This window comes from Trichechus manatus, unplaced genomic scaffold, assembly GCF_000243295.1.
Source record: "Trichechus manatus latirostris isolate Lorelei unplaced genomic scaffold, TriManLat1.0 scaffold00233, whole genome shotgun sequence".
Classification (NCBI taxonomy): Eukaryota; Metazoa; Chordata; class Mammalia; order Sirenia; family Trichechidae; genus Trichechus; species Trichechus manatus.
In genome coordinates this window covers 2102808-2125941 of record NW_004444169.1, presented here as the reverse complement: position 1 = coordinate 2125941, position 23134 = coordinate 2102808, and the positions used below count along the sequence as shown (strand labels likewise).

General features: G+C 45.4%; 1 protein-coding gene across 3 annotated transcripts in view; it reads right to left on the bottom strand.

Annotated features, from left to right (window-relative positions):
* Positions 1–555: 555 nt before the first annotated feature.
* Positions 556–23134, bottom strand: part of GNL3L (G protein nucleolar 3 like) — a 27922-nt gene continuing 5343 nt past the window's right edge. The window contains exons 3-17 of one of the 3 annotated variants that reach the window (XM_023743048.1): positions 20107–20147; positions 18846–18953; positions 17987–18103; positions 16356–16439; positions 16051–16186; positions 14966–15069; positions 13017–13161; positions 10862–10949; positions 10140–10314; positions 9910–10052; positions 9450–9586; positions 7537–7664; positions 2642–2861; positions 1830–1934; positions 556–747 (exon numbers count right to left, since the gene is read on the bottom strand). In XM_023743048.1, the coding sequence (XP_023598816.1) occupies positions 1876–1934; positions 2642–2861; positions 7537–7664; positions 9450–9586; positions 9910–10052; positions 10140–10314; positions 10862–10949; positions 13017–13161; positions 14966–15069; positions 16051–16186; positions 16356–16439; positions 17987–18103; positions 18846–18953; positions 20107–20147 (1685 nt within the window). In that variant the 3' untranslated portion in view covers positions 556–747; positions 1830–1875. Of the gene's footprint in view, positions 748–1829; positions 1935–2641; positions 2862–7536; positions 7665–9449; positions 9587–9909; positions 10053–10139; positions 10315–10861; positions 10950–13016; positions 13162–14965; positions 15070–16050; positions 16187–16355; positions 16440–17986; positions 18104–18845; positions 18954–19260; positions 19308–20106; positions 20148–23134 lie in introns of all 3 variants that reach the window. The other 2 variants (XM_023743049.1, XM_004389128.2) reach the window with 2 other exon arrangements.

Here is a 23134-nt window from a genome sequence, read left to right as displayed (position 1 = left end):
GCCCAGCCTCCCGACCAACAGATGACTTGTTTTCCCTTCCTAAGAAATAAGGTAGTGCCTACCACACTTCAGCACCAGCCAGGCTTGTTTGTTCTCTTCTTCCCTCTTTCTCCCCCAGACTCTTCCACAGACAGAGAAGATCATCACTGTTCCCAACTGCACCCAGGTGACAACCTATGGGCTTTGAAAGAAGATGCATGCCCTGCAGTTCACTGCAAAAATGTCTTGCTGCTGAGATCTCTCGTGGACTAGTAAAGAAATCATTACCCTCCCAGGGACCCCCAGGTCTACCAGCTGCCTAGCCTCCAGATGCATGTTCAGCTTTCCAAGAGGACAACGGGGTTCTGTAAGGGATCGGCTCTCAGACAAGCCCAACCTGGGGAGTGGGACCCCGGGGAATGAGGATGGGGATAAATTGTTAGTATCTGGGAACTGCTGACATTTCTTTTCTCTTGTAAAATAGAGAGTATTAGTTAAATATATTGGGTTTGCCAACTCCAGCCTTTTGGGACTCTATTTTACTGAAGATAATGGAGGGGACAGTGGGAGGCATGATGAGGTAGGGATTCTTTTAATATGCAAGTGCTTCAGGGAGAGGCAAACTATTTCATTTCATCCATACTGCTCCATCCCACTGTAACTGGTGCTGGGAGTGGGGATGAGATCAGTCACCAGCACTGTCATCAGCGTTGCCAGAGAGGTCAAGGACAGACATCATGGAGTCAGACAGCTTGCTGGCGATTTTATCTGCAGATGGAGAAATACAGAGTCACTTGGTAGCTGGTTTGCCAAGAGAAGGCAGAGGCCTGTTGGAGCTGGCCTACATCTACCTTAGTCTGCAACAAACTCCCAAACTCACTCACTTCCCCCGAACAATAAACAAAACAACTTGCAGGCTGCTGGTGCCACTGCTCAACCTCACAGGTAGGACCATTTGTCTATCTGTGAAATGATCATCCCCAACCTGGCTTCCATCTTGGGATATCAGACTCACTTGGCTCCAAGTATTTTTATCCCTTCCCTGGTGGCGCAGTGTTTAAGAGCTCAGCTGCTAACCAAAAGGTCTGCAGTTCAAATTAACCAGCCACTCCTTAGAAACCCTATGGGGCAGTTCTACTCTGTCCTATAGGGTCACTATGAGTCGGGATCAACTCGACAGCAACGGGTTTAATCTCAAAACAGCATTTTATTTTTTTACTGTGTTGAACTTACCACTGTGTCATTACACTCAAAACAAAGCTCTCACAGCAAAGGGGTAGCACGGTAGTAGGGGTTTTGAGCCTGAATGCTCACCACCTTCTATCCTCCAGCCACACCCTATTCCTCAGGATAATTCTCAGACATCCAGAAAGCCTTCTCTGACCATGCCTATTCCACCACCATCCCTAGGCTGGGTTAGGTTCCCTCCCTGTGCTTGCTCTCTCGGGGACAGAATACCCAATAAGCAAGGTATGCAGGGGCTTGCTTATGCATACTTACTAATCTGTAGTGCACAATTTCACCACGTGGTGAAACCCACCTAAAACTGTTCACTACAGACTAGTAAATAAACACAATTAAGCTCATGCATACCTAGCTTACTGGTTACTCCACCCCTGCTGACAGTGTCTTCACACTGTTATCAATGTTTATTTTTTGTCCTTTTCCCATCCCCCAACAAGACTAAGAGTTCAAGGGCAATTCATTTCTGGATTCCCAGGACTCAGTGTGGAGCCAGGCCAAGAATGAATGTTTGGTTATGGAACACAGTCTAGTTCAAAGAAAAGGGCTCATGGGTTCAATCAACCCTAGGTTTGCATTTTGGCTGTACATGTTACTCGTTATCTCACCTTGTGTGTGTCACTTAATGTCTTTGGGCCTCAGTTTCCTCACTTATCAAGTGAGGACAAGACTTCTGCAATGAGTTAGAATGAGGATGAGTACTGCATTAACACCTGAATGGGCCAACCAAACAAAGGAACACCATTAAAGTGAAAGAGGAAGTTTTTTTTGTGTACTGATATGGAAATATCCCTAAGATACTCTGAATGGAAAAATACTGGGCAATACTGTGTGTTCAGTAGACTAGCATTTGTGTGGAAAAAGGGAACAAAAAATATATACAATATTTGCTTGTATATCTCATAAAAGAGATACAAAAACCTAATTAACCATTGGCCTCTGAGAGGCCTGGATGGCTAGGGTATAGGGAAAAGACATTTTACTGTATACCCTTTTGTACCTTTTGGATTTTGAATACATTACCTAATGATTAAATAAAAATTACAGAGTCTGTAAACTTCCTAGCACAGAAAGCACCTGATAAATAAAGGGTGGCTATCTGATACATAAACTAGTACAGTGGTTCTCAAAGTGTGGTTCCCAGAGGAGCAGTATCAGCATCCCCTAAGAACCTATTAGAAATACAAATTCTCAGGCCCCACAGCAGGCCTACTGCATCAGAAACTCTGGGATGGGGCCCAAAAATTTGTGTTTTAACAAAACCTCTAGCTGAACTTATAGAGATGTTCACTCAAAGGCCCCAGGGCTCAGCTTTCAAATGTCAAGAAGCTGCTACTCATTAAGGTGCTATGAATTAACCAGCCCAGGTGGGCCCCTTCCTGAGTCAGGGGTATTCAGGTGCCCCCACCTTGATACCCACCTGTACGTTTCTGCATCTTCTTCTTATTCTTCAGGGCAGATGCCAGAGCCTGGCCCTGCTGCAGAGGGTCCGTCTCCATAATCCTCTGCAGCACTGGGCGGCGGTCCACCGGGCAGATGTCCACCATGCTGTAATTCTTGGGGCAGTGGTCGACACTGCGTTTAGCCCACCCCACCTGATGCAGGTTTGGATTGGTACAATACCCAGTGAGATTGCCAGTCTGGGGAAAGAGAAGACAACAGTGAGGTCTTGGCCCCCAGAGTACTTCCAAGGACTTCTGCAGAGGAAGTAGAGATAGGCTTGAGTATGGAGCCATGCAGAACTAAATTCCAATTTTTGGCTCCAACAGCAGACTAGCAGGTGCTTAGTTAACCTCTCAGTCTTAGTTTGCTCATCTGAGGGTGATAATGGGTAGCTTGCATGGCTTTTACAAGGATAAAATGAAAAAGCAGAGTTTCTTGATCAATAGCAATGGGTATTACAATGATTCTTTGCTTAAGTGACCCTTGAAGTTCTTATTCAATTTAACAAATATTTTCTGATACCTATTGTGCCGAGCTCTGTGTGGGGCAATGTCAGGGACAGAAAAATGAGTCAAATTCAGTTCCACCTTCAGGAAGTAACTAGGCTAAAGAGGATACAACTATCTAAGAGTCAGAGTGTGGTAACTGCCCATTAGAAAGACAAAGAATTTGTGATCCGAGGTTGGCAGGAAAGGGAGTGGGTTAGCATACTTCTGATGGGGAGAGCATTCCTGACTGAACACTGGAAATGTACAGAACATAGCTGGGCACCGAAAAGGGTTTCTGTCTGGCTGGAGTAGAAGGTATATGTGGGGTAGTAAAAGCTAATATGGACAGAAAGCTTACTATGTGCCAGGTACCGTTAATTCTAAGTGCTATATATATGTACTAATTCATTTAATCCTTGCAACAATGCTATGACCTTCTGAAGCAAGGACTATTATTATTCCCATTTTACAAACAAGGCACAGAGAGGGTGAGCAGCTTGCCTAAAGTCACACAGCTAGTAAGCAGTGGAGTAAATTGGAACCCAAGGGGTTTGGCTCCAGAGCCCATACGTACGACCACCCACTCACTACACTATAGTGGGGAAAAAGGCAAGATGAGGTGGGTCTCAAAAAGGCTACCACACTGTACAACTCTGGTGTTAAGGCATGGCACCATTCACAATATAGTATACTTAAATGGTATCCCCTGGAGTTGTGCAATGGGGTGGCCTTGCTGAGAGCCCTGAACCTGAGGCTGGAACATGTAGTACAGAATGGGGAACTTCGGGTTCTTGAGGAAAAAATGGTATGTTCTGTGGACTTGTGGGCTCAGTGAGAAATAGTATTTGGGGGGTGGGTGTAGGACAGCCTTGAATACCCAACTTCAGACTGATTTTTCCTGTAAGCAACAGGGGGACCTCCAAAACTGTATAAAGATGGGAATAATGTGATTTCCGTCACTGCTCTAGTTCAGGCCTCATCCTCCCCTCAGGTATTACAGGCTGCAATTGCCTTCCTGGACTCCTGCCTCCACCCTGGCCCCTTTCTTTCTAACCTAATTTTTACCCCAGCCACCAGTTATCTTTCTAATACACAAAGTGACTATGTCACTTCCCTGCATAAGAAACCCTTCCAGATATTAGGTAGCTGTCATGGATTGAGTTGTGTTCCCCAAAACTATCTGTCAGCTTGGCTGGGTCATGATTCCCAGTGTTTTATGATTGTGTAATCTGATGTGATTTCCTTATGTGTTGTAAACTCTATCACTATGGTGAGATTATATGTGATCTCCTTATGTGCTGTAAATTCTATCACTGTGATGAGATTATACTGATGAGGTTGACAAGATTAGTGTCTTAATGAAATGTCTGTTGAGATATAAAAGAGAGAAGCGAGCAGAGACACATAGGAACCTCGTACCACCAAGAAAGCAGTGCTGGGAGCGGAGCGCGTCCTTTGGACCTGAGGTTCCTGGGCAGAGATGCTCCCAGACCAAAGGAAGACTGATACATCACAAGGACCTTCCTCCAGAGATGACAGAGAGAAAGCTTTTTCCTGGAGCTGACGCCCTGAATTTGGACTTGTAGCCTACTGGACTGTGAGAGAATAAACTTCTATTTGTTAAAACCATCCACTTGTGGTATTTCTGTTAGAGCAGCACTAGATGCTTAAAACAGTAGCTATGAAAAAATAAAGGACCACCTCTTTAAGTAATCCTATGGAACAATCTCCAAAATAGATTATGTGAAATAAACAAAGTGCTACTCTTTGAATTAAAATAAATATTTGTATCTGTATGTATGTGTATGTGTGTTATGGACTGAATTGTGTCCCCCAAAAATATGTGTTATAAACCCTAACCTCTATGCCAATGGTTACAATCCCATTTGGAAATGGGTTGTCTTTGTTATGTTAATGAGATAGGATTAGTGTGGGTTGTGTCTTCAGACAATCTCTTACAAGATATAAAAGGAGCAGGTTAAGGAAGCAGAGATGAGGGAAGATAAATGCCAAGCCACATGGAGATTTCTAAGGAAGGAGAAAATGAGCTGAAGAGATAAGGGCCTTCCCCTAGAGCCGGCACCCTGACTTTGGACTTCTAGCCTCCTCAACTGTGAGAAAATAAATCTGTTTGTTAAAGCCACCCACTTGTGGAATTTCTGTTACAGCAGCACCAGAAGACTAAAATAGTGTGTGTGTATAAATACAGAATAACTCTGAAAGGACACTAAAAATATGCTAACAGTGACTGTCTCCAAAGAGGGAACAGGGTGACTGGGATACAGAAATAGTAGAGACTTATTTTTCACGGTATGCTCTTTGCCCATGGTGACCCCGTGTTTGTCAGAGTAGAACTGTGCTTCATAAGGTTTTCAATGGTTGATTTTTTGGAAGCAGATCGCCTGGTCTTTCTTCCAAAGTGCCTCTGAATGGACTCGAACCTCTAACCTTTCAGTTAGCAGCCGAGTGCATTAATTGTTTGCACCATCCAGGAATTCATACACCCTTAAAAAAAAAAATCAAACCCACTGCCACTGAGTCGATTCCAACTGATAGCGCCCTACAGGACAGAGAAACCCACAGGGTTTCCAAAGAGCGGCTGGTGGATTCGAACTGTCGACCTTTTGGTTAGCAGCCTAGTTCTTAACCACTACACCACCGGGGCCCCATATAACTTTTAGTACCTTTTAAATTGTATACCATGTACATGTATTACTTAAAAAATAATTTAAAAAAAATTTAAATAAAGTTCATAAAGAGAAATGAAGTTACGATACATGCTACAACATGGATGAACCTTGAAAACATTATGCTGAATGAAATAAGTCAGGTATAAAAGGACAAATATCATATGAGCCCATTTACATGAAATATTTAGAATAACCAAATGCACAGAGACAGGGATTTGTTGGTGGTTACCAGAGGCTGGGGGGAAAAGAAATGAGAATTGTTGCTGAAAGGGTGCCGAGTTTCTGTTTGGGGTGATGTAAAACTTTTGGAAATGGACAGTGGTAATGGTAGTACAACATGGTAAGTATAGTTAATGTCACTGAATTCTACAATGAAAAATGGTTAAAATGGCAAACTTTTTGTTGTATATATTTTGGCACAATAAAATTAAAACAAATAAATAGATAAAATGGAAGAAAAATAAAAGCCCTCTGACTCTCAAAAAAAAATAACCAACTTTCAGTGTTTTCCTATTGTTGTTTTAGTTGCTGTTGCGTTGATTCCAAGTCATGGCCACCAGAGTGCAGACTCATGCAGAGTAGAACTGCTCCATAGGGTTTTCAAGACTGTGACCTTTCAGAGGCAGATGAGGAACCTCTGGGTGGGTTCAAACCACCAACCTTTCAGCTAGTAGTCGAGCATTTAACCGTTTGTGCCACCCAGGGACTCCTGTTTTCCTATTACCTATGGTTTAAGGTCAAACTCAATGCCTTCTGTGGTCTGACTTTTCTTTCCTCACCATGCTCACACCCTTTTGGGTCTTGGCATAAGCAATGGCTGAGGCCCCTGCCCACACACTTCTGCCCCCATTGCCCAGAGACTCAGCGTCCAAGATGTGGCTTAAGCAACAAGTCATCCAGGAAGGCTTCCCTGACCCACAAGTATAGGTGATGGTGGTGGCTGTTAGCTGCTGTCAAGTCAGCACCCAACTCATGGCGACCCCATGCACAACGCAACAAAATGCTGCCCCATCCTGCACCACTCCCACAATTGGTGGCGGATCGAACCAAGTATAAATTTTTTTAAAAATCAGTTGCCATTGAGTCAATTCTGACTCATGGCGATCCCATGTGTATCAAAGTAGAACTGTGCTCCACAGGGTTTTCGGTGGCTGATTCTTTGGAAGTAGACTGCCAGGTGTATCAATTTGCTCTTGTAGGTGCTGGGGAGCTATGAAAGGAGCTTAAGCAGGGCAGATGACATGATCAGATTAAGCCATTAGAAACCATGGGGCATATGTCCAGGTGACAGAGGACTGGCAGTTTAGACTAGGGTTATGGGAATGGGAGGGATGGCAAGAAGCTGACAGCTTCTCAAGAGATTTAAGAGGGAGAAGCCATGGAACTTGGTGATAAACTATATAAAGGATTCTGGACACTAGTTAGGGTGAAGGAAGAGTCAGGGATGGCCAGGTTTGTAACTTGGACAACTGGGTGGCTAGATGGTAATAATACCTGTTCTCTGAGCTGGAATCAGGGCTGGGACCTGTCATTGCTTGACAGAGAATGTCCCAAGAGTCCACAGGGAGTGAGTGAAAAACCCACATCTCACCACCATCATAGGCAGACCTTGTGGGAGCCAGGCAGAAGGGAATTACCACTTCCTACAGCCCTGGGTAGAGGAGAGGGTTGCCATGAAGAAAGGAGACAGGTACCTTATACACGGTGGTTTTATTTTCAATGGCATCTGCTATTTTCATCATCGGAGAATGGAGCCACTTCATCTCCATTTCAAGCGGGTCCATGTCACCCAACAGCTCATCAGATTCTCCAGTGGTCAAGCCTTTTAACACAACCAATACCACTGTCAGGGCCCTGGTTCCTACTTGCTGCCAGCCCCCTGGTCAGGCTTCAGTGGAATGGACATGTGGACATTGCCCAGAAGACTAGGGAGGGAGGGCTTTTTTGTTCCCACAGAGACCACATGACACAAAGGATTAAAAGTATGGGTTTTGCTTAGGGCAAACCAGGGTACACATTCCACTTGCCTGCTGGGAGCCGCCCTCTGAGCCTCAGCTTCTTTATCTGGAAAAGGTGAGTGCCACAAGCCCTATCACACAGGGTTGCTGTGAGAGTCACAGCAAAGGATGCTTGTGAAATACTGGACTGACATGGTGCTCTCTCAATGGTAGCCAGTGGGATTCCCTCCTCAGGACTGGAACTCACTCCTTTTCCCTCTGGCCCCTTGCCAGGAGCTGTCCTCCACAACAACCCACAGATGTGTTCTTGCCCTACGCCCACACGACCTTCATGCCTGCTTCTACAACTCTGCCCACTATCCCCTTCCCTGGCCCTTCTAATCACTACTCGCCCTTCAAGAACCAGCGTTAGGGCCAGCTCCTCCAAGAAACCCTGACCACTAACCTCTCGCCAACTTCTCAGACCTCAATCTTTTGCCAAAGTGCATTCTCCATGACAGAGCCACTCTTGCCCTCACATCCAGCCAGGATCAAGCATCATCAGAAGAACATGAGCTCTAATCCCTCCCGAAGACCCATCTGATGGAAGAGGAAACTAAAATTCAGAAAGGGGGCTGACTTGCCCAAAGCCACATTTAGAATAAATTATGAAGCAGGCAGGTCCTCTTGTCCTCAATAAGCCCGAGAAGAAAAACTACTGGCCCTCAAGAGAAACAGAAAAACTAGAAGCCAGGCCAGCCAGGGCTTTTTCAACTACCCCAAGAAGGTCCACAGATGGCCTAGAGAGCACTGAGCACTTTCCTTCTACAGGTTAAAGAAGGAACCAAGAGCCACAAGCCAGGGCTACAGAGGATAGCAACTGGCAAAAGTTTCTGAAAAGAACATACTTCCTATAGGAGTTTCTGGAAGTCACATCTCTGTACCCCAGCAAATGATCATCTGAATAACAGCTCACATTTACTGAGCATTTATTATATGTCAGGTGTGTTTTACATTTTAAATGAATCCTTACAACAACCTTATCAGGTAGGTGCTATCCTTGTTTTACAGATGACATCACTGAGATATGGAGAAGTTAAGTAACTTGCTCAGGATCACACAGCTAATAAGAAACGAAGACTGGATTTGAAGGCAGGCAGTCTATACTTTCAACCACTTAGCTACTCTGAGCTGGAAGAATCTTAGACAACAGGGCAGGAGAACAGGTTCGAATGCACCTCTGCCTGCCACTATGTGCCTTCAGGCAAATAACATCTTTCTGTGACTCAGGTTCCTTATCGGCCAATGGGGATGAGAATGAAAATCCAAGAACGGATATAAAATAGCCGTGGAAAAGCCTAAGGCAACATTAGAGGAAGGTTTTTTGAGGGAAGTGTCTCAGTCCATTCCAGGTTCCAAGAGACAGGGGAATGGAGCCTATTTCCTGAGCACCTCACTGTGTACCAGGTACTTTGCTGATTTCTTTCATTATCTACCAAAGCTCACAACCATTCCCCATGATCCAGATTAGAATTCTCCATCTTGCAAAAGAAGTTTAGAGCTGGTTAGGCAAGGGAGGAGGTCAAATGTGAGATTTGTTGTCAGGCCTGTGAGGCTCCACTAGAGCAAGACAAAGTGCTGGGTAGGTCAGTCCACTCATCCCCACTTACATTCCATGGTGTCTTCATTGGCCTGTTTGGTGTGCTCAATGTCAAAGACCTCTGTCATCTCCTTAACAATTTCAGCACTGAGATGGGTAGGCAAAGTGTGGGTGGGTGGTGGTAAAGTGTAGAAGCTGATCTTCCCGCTGCATTGGGAGGTAGGGGAAGAAAATCAACGGTGATGTCATTAAGAGAACAAATGACACTCAGAGAAATGAGTTCCCAAGCCAGAAAGGGTGAGGGACAATGAGGAAACCCAAACAGTGACCTCTGAAACACAAAGGGCTGAGTTGCTAGATAATCACTGGGCATAAATACCCAATCAGGGCATAACCTGGGGCTTTGGCTCCCCCTGCCCTGGGACCTAGGAAGTCAGGCTGTTCCACTGACTACAATGAACACAGATAAGCCCCTTTCTGGGTGCCTGGCTTCCAGCAGGCCTTACCCTTACCCTCAGCCCCCTCCTCACCTCACCCAATCAGCCAGGACAGCTTTGGCTGCCTGCTCCTGACTGTATATGCCTCCCTTCTTCTTCTTCCCCAAACGGTGGGCCACTGCAGTCAAAAACTGCTCGGTGGTCTGGAACCCAGAGATGCCATAATAGCTGGAAATCTGGTTAAGGGAGGAAAAAGAGAAGTCATGAGGAAGAACAAAGGGCCCTTGGAGTCAGGTAGTGCACTGGCAAGGGGTCCCGCATACCTCCTCCAGGTTGCAGCGTTGCAGGATGGTCTCCACTGGGGTCACAGGGTCTGCTAGCTTCTGTATGTGGATGCAGTTGCGCAGGATGGTGCCCACCTCTGAGCTGCGTCCTGGGACAATGCCTGGAGCATCCAGCAGCCTGATGAACTTATCCAGGTAGACCTCCTGCATGAACCTGGGATGAGAGAGAGGAGACAAGAGGAAGCAGGACATTCATGAGACCAGATATGTCTGGCATCCTGTAGGCCCCCAGTCTCAGGTTGGGCCTAGGAGTGGGGGAAGTAGGGAGTATGGATAGAGAGTGAGGTGAGGGTGTCTTACAGATGGAGGGGGAGAGATAGGACTCGGGACTCTGAAGCCTTAGAGACCTCAGACTGATTCTAATCTAGCAACACTGAGGACTGAGCTGCAGGACCCTGGACAATCTTCTGACTCTCCAAGCCTCAGTGGCTTCATCTAAGAAATAGAGCTACTTATTAGTCGCCCAATCGTGCAGAGCTGTTAGCAAGCTTTAAGGAGTTAATGGGGGAAGAACCCAGCTGGGTGTATGGCCCACACCTAGGGTGTGCCAGGTAAGTGAGGGCTGTTACCAAGTCCCCATGCCTGGGGGAAGATGAGAGCTAAGTCCAAGCTGAGGAAAGGGATAGGGGCTGAAGGCATGGCAGTTAGGGGGAATGGTAAGGTCAAGGAATTGTGGAGGGGGAAAGCAGGCAGGTGCTTACTTGGTGACTCCAGGAACAGCTCCCACACTGCACGCACGGCTGCGCTTTAGGCTATTGATCAGGCTGCTCTTCCCAACATTGGGAAGGCCTACAAAGTAGCAGCAGGTAGTTTAGGACAGGAAAGGCCCTCAGGACCATTCAGACAGGAGGCCCAGGCAGGGGCAGTGACCAGGCCACTGGGGAGCCAGTAACAGGGTCTGACCTCCTGCCTTCCCACCCCAGTCCTGACCAAGTCCCTAGATGGCCTCTCCACACATCTCCCTCAATTTGTGAGCATGTTGGGTAAACATGTCCCTCTCTAGATGTGACACCCACCCCCTATCCATGACCAGCCAGGGAAAGGTGCTCAACAGCAAAGCCTCTGTGATGGGGTCCAACAGACAGCAGACATCAGAAGTGTCTGTGGAACAGAGAACCTTCTGTACTGGTGTGCAATTTGCCTGGGGGCAGGGTGGGGTGGGTGCACACACCTCCAGATGTTGGTCTTTCTGTGTAGGTGTCTGCCTGTGGTGTTTTTCTGAGTATCTGTGAGGACCCCTGGGCCTGTATATGTGTGTGTGTTTCTCCATTACTGGGCCTCTCATTCTCATTATACTAGAATTTACGTGTGTACCGCTCTCTCATGTGTCTCTGTGTACACCCTATGTATGGAAGTATCTGTACATCACTCTGTCTCTTGGTCACTTACATTCTAAACATCGCTGCTTTTTTCCTTTTCTTTCTCTTCCACTCGGCATTCTTCTCTACCATATCTGACTGTGTGTGTCTCTCTGTATATATCTGTACCTAATCATCTCTTTCTCTGCGGGTTTGTCTCATTGTCTCTCATTCTGACCATTGTCCTTTCTCTTTGTGAGTCCCCTACCCCATCAATTCTGCCTCTTCATGTTGACTCCTCTTAGTCTCTTTCCATACATTTTCCTTCTCTCTGTGGGCTTGTCTCTATATGTATGTCCCTCTACATATGTTTCACTGTGTCTTTTTCTCTCTCTCTCCATAACCCTCTCTATACATCTGTCTCTACTTCTTTATAGTTACATGCCTGTGTATTTGCCTCTGTGACTCTGGGTATGTGATTGTGTCTGAAGGTCATAGTGTATCTGGGCACACGTCCTGCTGTACCCCATCTTCTGTAACTATATTTGCTTTGGGGGAGCAGAGTTTGGGTAGGTGTGTGGGGGAAGGGCTTGGTTTGCACACATTGTGCCTCTGATCTGTCTATGTCTGTCTCCAGATGTGCCTCTTCTGGGTCTATACATGTCTCTGTATGTGTGTATCTGTATGTCAGCATTTATGAATCAGTATGTACGTGTTCCTCTGTGCCTGTCTTTGTTCCTGTCTGTTACTGTGTGTATCCCTCTCTGAATCTGTCTATCTCTGTGGGTATGTCTCTCTCCGGTTCTTGGGGTATGCATGCCTGCCTTTCTACATACATGGGGTGTCTCTAAGTCCTTCCTGTGTCTCTCCCTACATGTCTCTGTGCATGTCTGTGTCTCTTTCCTTTTCAGTGTTTCTTTCTGATCATATCTCCCTCTCTCTACATGCCTCTGTCATTTAAATTTGTTTCCCCTTTTCCACTCCCCAACAATCCTACCATTTGGTTTCCCAATTCTTTTTGTCTTCCTCTGTGTCTACCCAGGCTTGTGTATCTATACCTTTTCTCTCGGCGTCTAGCTCTCCCTCGTCTTTCTCTCTTGGCTTCACTTCTCTCCCTGTGATCTGTCTCTGCCTCTCTCAATTTCCCTCCTCCCATCCCCGCCCTGGTTTCCAGACAGGCCCAGGTTTGAGTCTCAGCTCTGCCTTGTCTCGCACAGGGCTGGGTCCCAAAGTCCCTTTCTCCTTCTCTGGGCCTCAGTGTTCTCATCTGTAAAAGGAAGATGCTCACCCCTCCCTCCCACAGCTCTGGTAGGATAAAATGATGCCAACTCCAAGCCTGGTGCCATGCATTTGGTCCATGATACTAACCATCAATACATGATGGTAATTCTTAATATTCCTTCCCACTCCTACCAACCCAAATTACAAATCACAAAATCCTTCCTGAACCACTCCCCTCTTCCCCAACAAGAAATACAAAGTTTCTAGGATCCTTTTCCCCAATTAAGTTCCTGCGTGAGGACGGAGCCTGGGTCCCATGAGCACCCCCAGGCCTTACCCACAACCCCCACGCAGATGTGGGTGTGCACTTCACCAAGGCGACAATAGTTCCCCAAAACCTTCATGAGGTTTTCAGCTCCAAAACAGGCCTTGCTTTTCAGCAGTGACTCAGAGGCCTGCTTCACTGGCACACTGCAACGGTTCTGGAAAATGACGGGTATTACAGAAGAGGTATCAGGTGGGAGATGTGGCCTGAGCCCAGATTTCCAAGTCCCTCCTGTACTCAGGAATTTTCAGACATTCCCTGTGGTCATCAAGATCCTCAGCCTAAAATGGAGAGCTTCTCAGAACAGGCCTTGAATAGCCTACCACTTCCCTGCTTCCGTTGGAGACCTACAAGGCCTGTTTTGTGACTGTTCACATCTTCAGTCTGCTGCGTCTGTGCCTCTGCTTTGATCTGTCTCTTGCCTCCCTCAGCAGGGGCAATGTGGGACCCTGGCCTCTAGACAGGCCAGGTTTGAGTTCTAGCTCTGCCTCTCACAGGACTATGCCCGACAAATCCTGCTTCCCTTCTCTGGGCCTCAATGCCCTCATCTGTATAAGGGATGCCCACCCACCCTGCCTGTGGAGGGATGAGATGGTGCCTGGCCCACAGCCTACCTTCCCTTGATTCCTCACACAGGACAATGCCATTTTAGCCTGTATGTCTTTACTCCTGATGCCACCTCCTTACCCAGAATGCCCTTTCTCCTCTTCCTCTTCCCTTACTTACTAACCACAGCATTGTCTCTAATATCGCAAAATTGGAATTAACCTAAATATTTATCAATAAGAAACATGTTAAAAAGGTATATCCTTAAAATGGAATGCAAATGAAATACAGCTGTTAGAATAGGATGCTCACAACATTTTTTGCAGCAAAGAGGCCAAAAAATTATAAATGACGTATGTTTCACCCAGATTAGCAAAGATTTGAAAAGTTCAATGATACCAAGTATTAGCAAGAGTGTAGGGAAACAGGCCATCTCACACATTCATCCACCTCACTGCTGGAAGGATAAATTGGTACAGGCATTATAGAGGACAATCTGTCAGTATCTAACAAAATATAAAATGTATAAAACCATCTATTCCATCTCTCAGTAACTAACCTACGTAAAACAATTGCCCATGTGCCAAAGAGACAAGTGCAAGTGTTGTTGTCGAGGCTCTGATTATAACAATGAAATACTAGAAACTAATTTTATGCAGAATCAAAAAGGTAGATCTCCAAGGAAAAAAAAGCAGGTGATAGAATGATATTTATAACACCCTCAAACGTTATTTTCTATGGAATATATAAAAAGCACAGAAAAAAAGTCTAGAAAGATATTCACCAAAATAACAATGGTGCTTACCACTGGGTATAGATAAAGAGGACTGGAATTAGGGGTACTGGTGAAAGGTATTTAAGCTTTGTCTATAATTGATTTTAATTTTCTCTACCTTATTTTTTAATAAATAAGTTTTACCAAAAAAATTTTTAATAAAGTAAGTTTTACACACGGTGCACCCGGTTTCTTTCCCCAGAAGCAACCAGCTTCTGTAATACTTTAACACTGTACAATGAAAATGTATTTGTGTATTAATGATACAATTAGGAAGTAGTGCGATTTGTTTTTAAGAGAAAAAAGAATGGAGGTACATATGTAAAAAAGTTAACAAGTTAACCTCTAGGAGTCTGGTTTGTTAAGTCAACAGTGACTTTTCCTCTCTGCTGCTCTTTAATATCTTCCAAATTTTCTAGACAGTATGCACTACCCTTATATCTGAAAACAATATGCTTCCTAAAAAGGGATAATACAGGAAGAAATGAAATGAAACTAATATTAAAAAGTCACCTAGTAGAGCAAAAAGCTCAAAGTTAAATTACCAAAGGGCTGGAAACCCTGGTCTAAGTCACATAGCCCCCAACCCTGGCCCCAGGCTACCCTGAAAGAGGCTGGATGCCCCTGTACCCAGGCTTACCAGGTTTTTTATCTGATGCTGGGTACTGGCCTTGAAAGCCACAGTTGGCAGCTCATTCCGAAGGTAATCCAGCCACTTCTCCACAACCTCCTTGGGGACCAGGTCTGGGGAAAATAGGAACAGATGGGGCTGGTAAGGACATCACCTCAACGGCTCATTCCAAAGATGCTTCCACCCCCAACCAAGGTTAGGCACACCTCCTACCAATACCACAGATATTTCTGCTGGCCCTTTCAGTCCTTCTCCAGTCTCCAGGATGGAGTTAGAAAGGACAGTTTGATCCATGGGATCAGCTGGCCCTCCCAAGTGGGCCTCTGTTCCCTTTGGAAGAACGGGTACACCAGCTGTTTGGTGTCAGATGCCCTCCTTCCAAGCCAGTGTGCTTAGGGTACCAGAGGCCTCCCAAAGACTGTCTTTCCCATCCCCCCTGTGGATCATTCTAGCTGGGCCAAATGTCAAGAATAACTCTGACAAGGATAGTTATCATTTATGAAATACTAACCATGTACCAAGCACTTTTATCATTAATTATCGAAACAACCCTGTAAGGTTGGGACAATCACAACCCATTTTATAGCTAGAGAAACTGAAGCTCTCAAAGGTGATGTGATTTGCCCAAAATGTTAGAGAAAACAGCACAGCTGGGAAGAAACCCAGACCTGAGGAACTCTTGAGCCCATGTGATCTCCTGCCCCTCTGTCTTACAGGCTTGCAGGGTTAGTCATACCCCTTGCTGCCCCCACCTCCACCCTGCTCCCAAACCACAGTCTTTGGGCTCCAGCTTGGGGGAGAAGAGCTTCCAGAGTTGTCCAGTCACAGATAAGGCTCAAAATGGCAGGAACAGGGGACCTGAAGGCAGACAGGCTTGGACTCCACTCCAAACTTCTGTTACCGTGTGTGTGTGCCTTTAGAGAAGTGACTTTACCTCTTAGATTCCTGGCTTTGAAAACTATAACAAGAATTCCTACCTTGCATGACTGTTATGAATACCACTGAGTTACTGGGTCTTAGTGTCTGGTCCCAAGCTAGTCTTTCAAGAAAGTTTGGACCCTTTCCTGCCTTACCCAATCCTGCCCAATACCCACCAATTTTGTTCAAGACCAAGACCAGCTTCTTGTTGCCTTCTGCCCGCAGGACAGCCTCCTCCATTTGGAAGCAGCGGCAGCCCAATGGGTCTCTGGCATCCAGGACTTCCAGAATCACATCAGAGTAGTCAACCACCTGCAGTGCAGAGAACAGGGGGGATGAAAGCACAGAGAGGATTGAGTAGAAGTCATGCAGGCCCATGAAAGAAAAGGTCCCCATCTCAGTCAGGAAAAACAGAAATGGAGAGAAGATGGAATTGGACTGATGGCCTCCCTAAAGGAGCTTAAGAAATGGGTCTCCATACCTTACGGAACTCCTTATAATAAGCCTTCCTTGTGGCTTCATCATCCAGTTGAGGAAACATATTTAATTCCTGCAAAACTTCCTCCTAAAGGAAAAAAAGAAAGCGGTCCAGGGGACAAAAGAGAGAGAGCCATGGCTTTGGAAACCATGGGAAGTAGGGGGAGCCATGCTGAGTCTCAGCCAACCCAAAAGTAGCTTTGACTAATCAACAAAGCTCGGAACTGGAAGAATGGAGAGACCCACACATGGTGCATGGGTGTGCCTAAGTGTATGTGTGTGCTCAAGCAGAGAACAACCAGAAGCCTGTGCGTACGCATGGATGTATAAGTGCGGTGCAATGAATTACGTAATATGGCTCTTCTAGCCATGGTATTTGTGACTCACACACAATGATTGAGCGGGACTAAGCAAATACGCTATATGGTACCTGTGATGGTTGGGGTTGTGTGCCAACTTGTTTAGGCCATGATTCCCAATACTGTATAGTTGTCCTCCACTTTCTGTGTTATGGATCCTGACCTCTACATGCTAATGAGGCAGGATTGGTGTAGGGTGTGTCTTGGGTTGAAGCCTTGCAGGAAGGCGTGACTCAAGTCCCACCCTTACTAAAGTTACACCTTTCCCTGGGATGCGGCCTGCATCGAAGATACATGTGTGTGTCCTGGCAAGGCTCTCTCTCTCTGCATCTGGATTCTGTGTCCGGTTCATGATCAACTGACCTCCTGTTCTTGGAACACGAGCCAAAGGCCTGCTGTCTGACCTGCTGATTCTGGGATTTGCCAGCCTCCACAGTTCCTTGGGCCGGCAGCCTACCATGTGACAGGATTTGCCAGCTTCTGCAGCCTTGAGAGCCAGCAGCCTGTGGTCTGAACTGCTGGTTTGGGTTCGTCAGCCCCTGCAGCCACATGGGTAGGGAGAAGTCTAGGCCTGACCCACAAATTTGAGACTTGCCAGCCTCCACAACTGCATGAGCCATTTCCTTAATACAGCTCATGAGTTCTGTGAGACATTGCAGGGAGCTAGGGAACCCAAAGACTGGAGGGAGAGTACTGACGGGAGAGGACTGAGGGGAGAGGGAGTAGTTGATGTTAGAGATGATGAAGTGGTACAGCAGCTTGGAAAAGCTGGACATTTGGGACATTTTTAACCTACGCCTCACAGGCTGATCCTTATAAAAGAAATTATTAATTTAATAAAGGAGGACTGTGAGAGGGAAGTGTGAGAAAAACAACCTACAGAGGACACAATATGGGGAGGTAAAATGTATACTATGTCAGAAAAGGGAGTATGATTTGGAAAGTGAGTATTCTGTACGTGAGATAAGAATAAATGACAAAGAGATAACAAGAAACCCTAGATGGAAGATGACATCCCCCTCACATATGCTCCTTTCCCAGTCTCTCAATTCTTCCCTTATACTCACTCCATATATCCCCATACCCCTCCACCCTTTATCTTCCTCTTGTCCTTCCTCCCTCTGTCACAACACTGCCTTCAATCCTCTCTGCACTGATCCCACACATCCCCTCCAACAATCTCACATTGTCTCTTCTCTTTTCACTGAACAATGGCAAGAGTTGCTCTGAGCAAATCCAGGCCAGGCCCACCCAGGGACAAAGGCTTCTCTCATACCTTGTGCTCAAACTCCCCCTGGCGTCTTAGGACATCCTGACAGTAGCTCTCGATGGTCCTGCGCCTGTGTCTCTCTTGCTCCCGGGCAGCCTGCTGCTTCTCTCTCATCTCCTCCACCTAACAGGTGAAACATACTTTAGGACCAAGAGTAACACAGAAAGGGTGATGCAGAAGAAAAAAATATGACACAGCAGGGTGGGAGAAACAGGGATACAGGGAGAGAGAAGATATGACAGTAAGATTGAGAGAAACAGAGGGTTTGAGAGAAACAAACAAAAACAGAGAGACGGAAAAAGAGAAACAGTGGCAGAGAAAAATAAAAAGATGTGTGTGAGGCTGTGAGAGAATAGATTTTAGGCGGAGGAAATCACTTAAGACCAGCGGGGGAAAGAGGACAAGGACATGGAATACTCCATCATTTAAGGACCAGGAAAAGGAAAGAGCAGCAACAGAGACTGAAAAAGATTGGTCAAAGAGGAAGGAACATACCCAGGAGAGTGAGATGACAGGAGTCAAAGTAAGAATGTTTCAAGGAAAGTATGATCTCAAATTGTGAGAATTTGGGTAAGATGAGAGAGGAAAACTATCCATGGGTGTGAGGTCAGGGAATGTACTGATGGTGCTGGCAAGAGCAGTTTCAGTGGAGCAGGGGGAGCATAAGCCAGACAGCAATGGACTTGGAGGTGAGGAGTAGGTGAACAGACACCAAATCAAGTATCAAGGTGACTTTCCTCTCTTCCCCCTTCCACAACCAGCTTCAACAACCCTAACAGCCCTGGCCTTTTCCCTTCCAGTCAACACTTCTGCAGAGCTGGTATTCAAGCCAGTTCCTCTCTCTCCCCCAAGGTAAAGGGCTTACCCTCTTCTGCTTTAATTCAGCCTCCCGGTTGGCATGATCATTAGAGTGAACAAGCTGGGGAACAGAGGATACTCTGCAGGCTGCTTTCTTCCCATTCTGCTTTGCAGGCTGGTCACCGCACAAGAGAAAAAAATCGAGTAGTGCTAATGAATCCACGGAAACCATTCCCACCCCCTCAGAGGTTAAAGCTGCTCATGGAAGTGTGGTTGTAGGGAAAAAAGAAAGGAGAGGAATAGGCAAAAAGAAGGGCTCTGTTCCCCGAGGTTTGTCCATATGATTGAAGAGAAACCCTCCCTCCCCTAGCCAGGCAGGGACTGACTAAAGAACTTCAGGACAGTGGGGTGGGGAGGAGAGGGAGGCAGCTGGGAAGTTGTCCCAAGTAAAGGCTGAGGGAAAAGCTTTCTAGACAAGTTACTCTCAAAGTGTGGTCCTTAGGTCAACAGCAGCAGCAACACCTGAAAACTTGTTAAAAATACAAATTCTCAGATACCACAACAGATCTCCTGAATCAGAAACACAGGGGTGGAGCTCAAAACTCTGTGTTTTAACCAGCCCTCCAGGTAATTCTGGAGGGCTAGTTAAAGTCTGAGAACTAGTGTTCTAGTCCAGTTCTTACTTGCCTACACGTTTCCCAGCAGGACCACAAGATCTAGCAGTTGGGGCCAAAGATAGTGTTTTGGCCTCCCTCCTTTCCATGAGAAATAGGGACTTGGGAATCAGACTGAATCAAGTCCCAGCTATGTCACCTGGAACCTAGACATTGTCTCCCTCTGAGGCTCAGTTTCTTCATCTAAAATATGTTGTTGTTAGCTGCCGTCGAGTGGATTCTGACTCACAGTGACCCAATGTGTGCAGAGTAGAACTGTGCTCCACTGGGTTTCCAAGGCTATGACCTTTCAGAAGCAAATCGCCAGGCCTGTCTTCCCAGGTACGTCTGGGTGGGTTCAAACTGCCAACTTTTAGCTAGTAGTCGAGTGCTTAACCGTCTGCTCCACCCAGGGAATCCAGCCTAAAATATGGGGATGATAATAATCCCTACCTATGTAAATTAAGCACAAAGCAGCATATGGCTCATGGTAGGAAATAAATAAATGCTGCTGTAGCCACCCAGACCAGAGGGAAAGTCAGATCCTCTGATTCCAATGTAGTGCTCTGTCCAGTCATCCAACAGCTATTTGTTTTTGTGGGCCTCTCCCAGGGCAGGCAATCTATTCCTGACCTTACCCCAACAATAGGCACACCTTACCTGAGATCAACTTACCTTTGTACAGCCTTTGGAACCTTTACCTGGCTTTTTACTTTCTACAAAAAAAGGAGAAAAATAAGCCATCATCCACCTACCCAATATTTGCCGACAACTTAATCAAGGCCAGACCATACTGGAAATCTAAAGAAGCCTCAGACCCCATGTCTCCCTAGGTCCATTATAAGACGGAGTTGCAGATGGCAACGAGAGTGTCAGGGGAAGTGCTGGATACAATGTTTGGAGTATTATTTCAATGTAAACTCAAATTCTTAAGGGAATTCTGTAAAGGGAGCTACCTGAATGTGCACTTGTGACTCCTCTCTCTCCCCCAACTTCCTGCTGGGGCAGCTCAACAATTTTGGTGCCAGACTGAGGTAGGGAAGCTGGCAGCATGGGAAAGTGATCTGAGGAATCCCATCTGGCTAAGTAGAAGTAGAGGCCCTCAGCACATGGGGCTAGAACTACCCCTTCCTGCTGACCCTGCTCATGTCACTGCCTCCAAAAGGTCTTGCCCTACTCAGCTAAACTACTGCCTCCCTTGGCTACAAGGAGGAGAGAGCCGCAACTTCCCCAGTCGTGCCTTAAGAAAGCCCAAGAACTTAAGAGGCCTCTCCCTCTTCAATGAGAAGTCCTGTCTGTCATCCCCTTCACAGTTGGCCTCTTGGGGAAGAATTGCTTTCCTTAATTCTCACCACCTACAAGAGGGCTAAAGGAATTCCTATAGGGGGAGATCTAAGAACAAGCTCCCACTGAAGCAGAGTTAATGTAGGAAAAAGAGAATTTAAATACTACTGCAAATTCTTAAGGAGACTCAAGAAGATACTTCAAAGGAACCTCATGAGGAAAAAAAAAATTATTCCGCAAACTTGACACTGAATAAAAATTCAATAGATGTAGTGAAAAATGGAAGAGACATCACTAACAATCAAATTAATAAACTAGAAGATCAAGAGAGGAACTCACTTAAAACCAAACAAAAGCCCAAAAAAATGGAAATGGTGAGTGAAAACGTAAAATAAAAAGTGAAGAATGGACCCAGGAGAGCTAATATCTAAATAACAGGAGTTCTCTGAGAAAGGTACAAATAAAGAAGCAATGATTTTTTAAATAACAGATGAAAGTTTCTTAAATTGAAGATAGGCTAAGGCTTCAGATTAGAAAGGCTCATGAAGCATAAAGATTAACAACAAAAAAAGACATACCCTGGGCGTACCCTGATAAAACTTCTGAACTCCAAGAATAAAGAGAAAAAACTTACAAACTTACAAACAGAAGGAGTTACCAACAAAGGAGAGGGAACCAGATAGCCTTCTCAAATCTAAACACTTAAGACAGAAGAGTAACCAATACTAAGTTCTGTGAAAAGGGACTGTGTTCCAAGCTAAATTTCTATATGTGACCAATAGATTACTCTTATAGAAGGCAAAAGAAAGACATTTTCAGATGTGCAAAGATTACCACCTGTGCTCCCTTTCTGGTAAAACTACTCAAGGAATTATACCAACAAAAATGAAAATTAAATCAGGATAAAGATCTCAAGCTAAGGGAAAAAAAATATTGATGAGCAGGAACTCTACTAATACTTATCACTAAATCTAAAAAAATGCTGATAATGTGGCTAAGAAGTATAATACATATTAAGAAAGATTCCCAAAATCCAGAATGTATATCATAATGAAATAGCTTAAAACTAAAATGCCAAATTATTTAAACAAAATTCAGGAATCAAGCAATGGGGTTGGAAAAGCAAAACCATGAAAGCATGCTAAAGGTCTCACTTCGGAAAGTAAGAGGAAAATAACTGTTATTTAACTTTGGTAAAATGATAAAGAAATATAGTTTTAAATATGTTCGATATAAACACAATTACCAACATAACTATAATTACTGGGGGAGGTTTTTTTTTAAACTTTATCAGTTCAGCAAAAAATAAATAAGAGAAAATGAAATAAACAACAAACATAAGATAGCAGAAATCAAACTAAACATATAAGTTATCATAGTGAATGTGAATGGGTCAAATTTCCCTTAAAAAAACAGGCCCCAAGTCTTCTCCTCTTTTTCCAGTATTTATGGTACAATGACAGGTCTGTTCATTGCACTCAACACTTTCCATCTGCCTAACATCCCTGGAAGCTGAAGGCCTGCCCTGGATACAGACACACAATGAAAGATAATACATCACTTAGGGAAAAAGCATCTGGTTCAGAAGGAGAGAAGGTGGAAGGAGACAGGGGAAGAGGGGAGGGTCCAGTCATCATTCACAGCAGCACTGCAGCACTTAGAAGTCTCTCTGCTAACCTGTTTTTCAACAGCTTCAGAGAGAAAACAGCTATCATTTTGTAGCCAGCCATCCCGAAACCTGTTGCCGTTAAGTTGATTCCAACTCATGACAACCCCACAGGACAGAGTAGAACTGCCTCATATGGTTTCCAAGGAGAGCCTGGTGGATTTGAACTGCCAACCTTTTGGTTAGCAGCCGTAGCTCTTAACCACTACGCCACCTAGGTTCTTATTCTGGCCTAATAACTACCTGGGTATATGAGCATGAAGAATTTTTTAAATCTCTCTGAGCTTCAACATCTCCATTCACCAACCTAGGCCTAAAATCACCAACTCTAACATCAACACTCAAAGGCAGATCTCTCCATCAATCCAACCTCTCTCACACTCTCACCTACGTATGTCCCTGTACATCTATCCTTCCTCTGCCCCTGCAACACTTCCCACTGTGCCCTCTGAAACTCCTACCTGGGTGATCAGCACTCTAATTCTTCAACCTCTCCTTAGGACACCTTCCCAACCTTCTGCCTTAATTAAGAGTTGGCTGTCCCCTGAGGACACTGCAGATCTCTCAAAAGGTAGTTGTTATTTTCTCTAGCACATGAATATCTTGGGGCCAGTAGGTAGGGGAGGTGGTCTCCAGACACCATGGCCAAACTCAGACCACTTCTCCCTCTTGTTAAAACAGGAAAATGAGAGGGGAAAAAACCCCTGCTGTTTCTGAGGCTCCCACCATGCTGCTATGCCTCTGTCATCTATG